This window comes from Penaeus monodon, chromosome 19 (assembly GCF_015228065.2).
Source record: "Penaeus monodon isolate SGIC_2016 chromosome 19, NSTDA_Pmon_1, whole genome shotgun sequence".
In the NCBI taxonomy this organism is placed as follows: domain Eukaryota; kingdom Metazoa; phylum Arthropoda; class Malacostraca; order Decapoda; family Penaeidae; genus Penaeus; species Penaeus monodon.
Window position 1 is genome coordinate 14,327,903 of NC_051404.1, and position 677 is coordinate 14,328,579.

A 677-nucleotide genomic window follows, 5' to 3' on the forward strand; every position below is an offset into this window, starting at 1 on the left:
CATTTGCTATTTTTGCAATGTCATACTATACATGTATAATCTCTATCATCATTAGAATAAATCACATGATTGTTATCGTATTTATTGTTTATTCACCATCATTATCTCCATTAATCACATCCCCCTCCCCCCTCCCCCAGACGGTGACCCGGCGGTGGCGTTGGAGGTCCGCCCGCCGCCGCCCACGCCCAAGCCTTCCGGATCTGCATCGTGGGCGTCGTCGTCGAGTGGGCGCGAGCAGACGGGCGGGCAGTCGGCGGGCGACGGCGGGATAGTCGTCATGATGAGCCAGAGACACATGGACCCCCCCAGAAGAGACCCCCACAGCGCCGTGCCCTCCACCAGCGTCATATTGGGTGGGTAGAGGGGGTGGGGGTAGTGGGGAGACAGTGGGGAGACGGAGAAAGAGGGGGCGGGGACGGGTGGGTAAGGGGGAGACGGAGGTGAGTGGGGGACAGCAGGGGGATGGGGTTATAATGGGTAGGTAAGGGAGTGGGAGGCAAGGGGGGATGGGTTCATGATGGGGGAATGGGGGGAACGAGGTAATGGGATGTAAAGGGAATGTGGCAATAGAGCTGAGAGGGAGGAGGAAGGTGGGGGTAGAACGGGGCAATAATGAGAGAAATGGGGGGGGGGAAGTCAAGGGTACTGGGCAATATATAGATGGGGCAATGACT

The 677-nt window shown here is 57.5% G+C and overlaps 1 protein-coding gene across 1 annotated transcript in view; it reads left to right on the forward strand.

Annotated features, from left to right (window-relative positions):
• Positions 1–677, forward strand: part of LOC119585334 — a 72,294-nt gene that overhangs the window by 67,212 nt on the left and 4,405 nt on the right. Inside the window, exon 3 of the mRNA XM_037934006.1 lies at positions 141–356. Within this exon, the coding sequence (XP_037789934.1) occupies positions 141–356 (216 nt within the window). The remainder of the gene's footprint in view (positions 1–140; positions 357–677) is intronic.